Here is a 2,599-nt window from a genome sequence, read left to right as displayed (position 1 = left end):
TCGTCAAATTGATTCACCAAATTATTAGGAAATGTGTCTGTGATTTGGAGGAAATTACAGTCCTTAACCGTCATTATAAATTTGCTACTCCTTTCGGAGATCAAAACGATGTTAATTACTTTTTCTTTTCTAGTTATCAATTAGCAAGGAGAGCACATGATAGGGATGCTAGCTAGCTAAGAATAAATAAATCAATTAGGGGGATTTAAGCTTTAATTATCGTTAGCTCGAACTAATTAGCTAGATGCCAAATACTAAAATTGATCATAGTTTTGAAAACATATTGTGAAAAAGGGAAAGCATAATCCTATTTAAGAAATGATATTTGTAGTCGTAGAGTGCGTAATTTAATCGTTTTGAAAAGAATGAGTAAAGAAGAGAATCACATGAAAAAAAAAATAATTTTTTAATAATAAAACCCACTCTTGTTTAAAATAATTGTGCGACACTCACTTTATGATTATATATAGCATTACTTATCATATTTTTTCAAGTATAAAGTTCTTTACCTGAACATTAATGCAGCACTTCTTCTAAGTACTGAACCACTGGTTTTCACACATCTAGCAAATATCTTAATTACTTGCCTGGGTGCACGCACGCGCACATACACACGTACGCCATGGCCGGAAGTAGGGAGCATTTGATATCCGTGGAGGATTTGTTGTCGAGAAAGCTTAATTTGGTCGCAACAGAAGCTGGTGAAACAAGCAGGGGCCGTGACATTTCCGGCCTGCAGATGCGGACCATTGAACTCGAAGATCAGGAAGCCTGCGAGCTGAAAAAAAGGAGGTTTGAGAAACTGAGGGAAGCAGGAGATCATCTAAGGCTTAATACGCCGAATGGAGGTCAAAAGGCTATACCAAAAATACAAAAGGTTCCGGTGTTGCTGCAAGATCATGAACATTTCGACAAGTATTTTAAGCCAAGGATTGTAGTACTCGGTCCTATCCATCATGATGCGGAAAAATACAAGCCAGCAGAGGAGTACAAGCTTATAATGACAAACTGCTTCGTCAGGGAAAGTGGTAAAGATGATGAGGTTTTGTACAACGTAGTTGAGAACAACATCAAACAACTGAGGCAGTGTTTCGACGAGAAGGTGACCGAGAAATATAGCGATCAGGCCCTTGCCTGGATGCTGTTTGTGGACGGGTGTGCAATATTACAGTCCATACATTATGCTGTTACCAGTGCATGCAAAGATTGGATAATGAAATACGATCTGATGGCCTTTGGGACACAAGACTTGTTCTTGTTGGAGAATCAACTTCCTTATCAACTCCTCGTAGATTTGATGAAATCCAGCGTAAATAAAGGTGAATTGGAGAAATCCATCACAAAATTCATGAATTCGCAGATATGGCACGCTAAGGCGAAGCCGAGCATGCGTAAATTACGGATTACGGAAACGCCGATCCATCTTCTCGATCTCCTCCGGACGCTAATCATAAGCAAATCCAAAAGTAGTAGTCCTGTTGAAGAGAAAGAAAGGGACGACGGCGCTGCTGCACGACTGCTCAGTAAATTGCAGTCGTACTCGTATCGCAACGTGGAGGAACTTAGATCAGCAGGAATCCATGTGAAGCCGAGTGATAATCCCTTGACAACAATAACTTTCAAGAAATCAAACAAATTCTTCTCGTCGGCATCCCTATTCCTTTCTCCAATAAAGGTTGATGACTCATTGGGGCCCAAGTTCTTGAACTTGATAGCCTACGAGATGTGTCCGGGTTTCTGCAACAAGTTGGAGATCACCTCATACATATTATTCCTGGATTCACTCATTGATGACATCAAAGACGTAATGAGGTTGAGGAATGAGGGAATACTCATGAACCATCTTGGCAGCGACGGTGAAGTGGCTCAACTCTTCAATGAGATTGGCACCGGCTTGGTTCCTGACCCCGAAGCATATCGGGAAGTCAAAGATGCCATTCAGACACACTACAATACTAAGTGGAAGGCCTGGATTGGAGAAGCCCGTCACGAACATTGCAGAACTCCCTGGACGGTTCTGGCTGTTTCGGCCGCCATATTAATACTCGGCCTAACTTTCATACAGACTTGGTTCGCATTCAAAGAAGACACAGGTAATTCCCGACCTCGAGTTCCGCGCTAGACGTCGCGAGTTCACCATGCATGCATCATGAATACAACTTTTAAGATATTTGGAGAGAGATAAATATAATATATAGATCTTATCATGATTTAAATCTACAAGATCTACGTATTATATTTATTTCTCTTTAAATTATAAAATGTATTTGAAAAGAAAATTATATAGTACTCCGAGTTCACGTACCTCCTTTGAATAATTACATCCTGCATGCGACGTTCGACCATGTCGTTTGCGCGCAGTGCATGTCTGAAAATCTAAAATAAATCCGAGTAAATGTGTCAGTCATGCATCTTACTCAAAGTAATGCATGCGTTTGAAATTTGTTAATTTGCGGGTATTGAAGTAGTTATTAGTACTCATATATGAAATATATATTTAATTTGCTTTGAAAGATGAATTAAGTCCCACACAGGCGTGGGCTTGATTATTTAATTTGCAAGTGATCAATGTATTTCTTCAAGATAAATATAGTAAGAG

At 39.6% G+C, this 2,599-nt stretch overlaps 1 protein-coding gene across 1 annotated transcript; it reads left to right on the top strand.

Annotated features, from left to right (window-relative positions):
• The first annotated feature begins 622 nt into the window (after positions 1-622).
• LOC122277046 (UPF0481 protein At3g47200-like) lies at positions 623-2,122 on the top strand. The gene has a single exon (XM_043086927.1). The coding sequence runs from the start codon at positions 623-625 to the stop codon at positions 2,120-2,122; it is 1,500 nt and encodes a 499-aa protein (XP_042942861.1).
• Positions 2,123-2,599: the final 477 nt, after the last annotated feature.

The sequence above is a fragment of the Carya illinoinensis genome, chromosome 9 (assembly GCF_018687715.1).
Source record: "Carya illinoinensis cultivar Pawnee chromosome 9, C.illinoinensisPawnee_v1, whole genome shotgun sequence".
Taxonomy (NCBI): Eukaryota; Viridiplantae; Streptophyta; class Magnoliopsida; order Fagales; family Juglandaceae; genus Carya; species Carya illinoinensis.
Note: the sequence above shows the minus strand (reverse complement) of the source record. Positions and strands in the feature narration are given on the sequence as shown.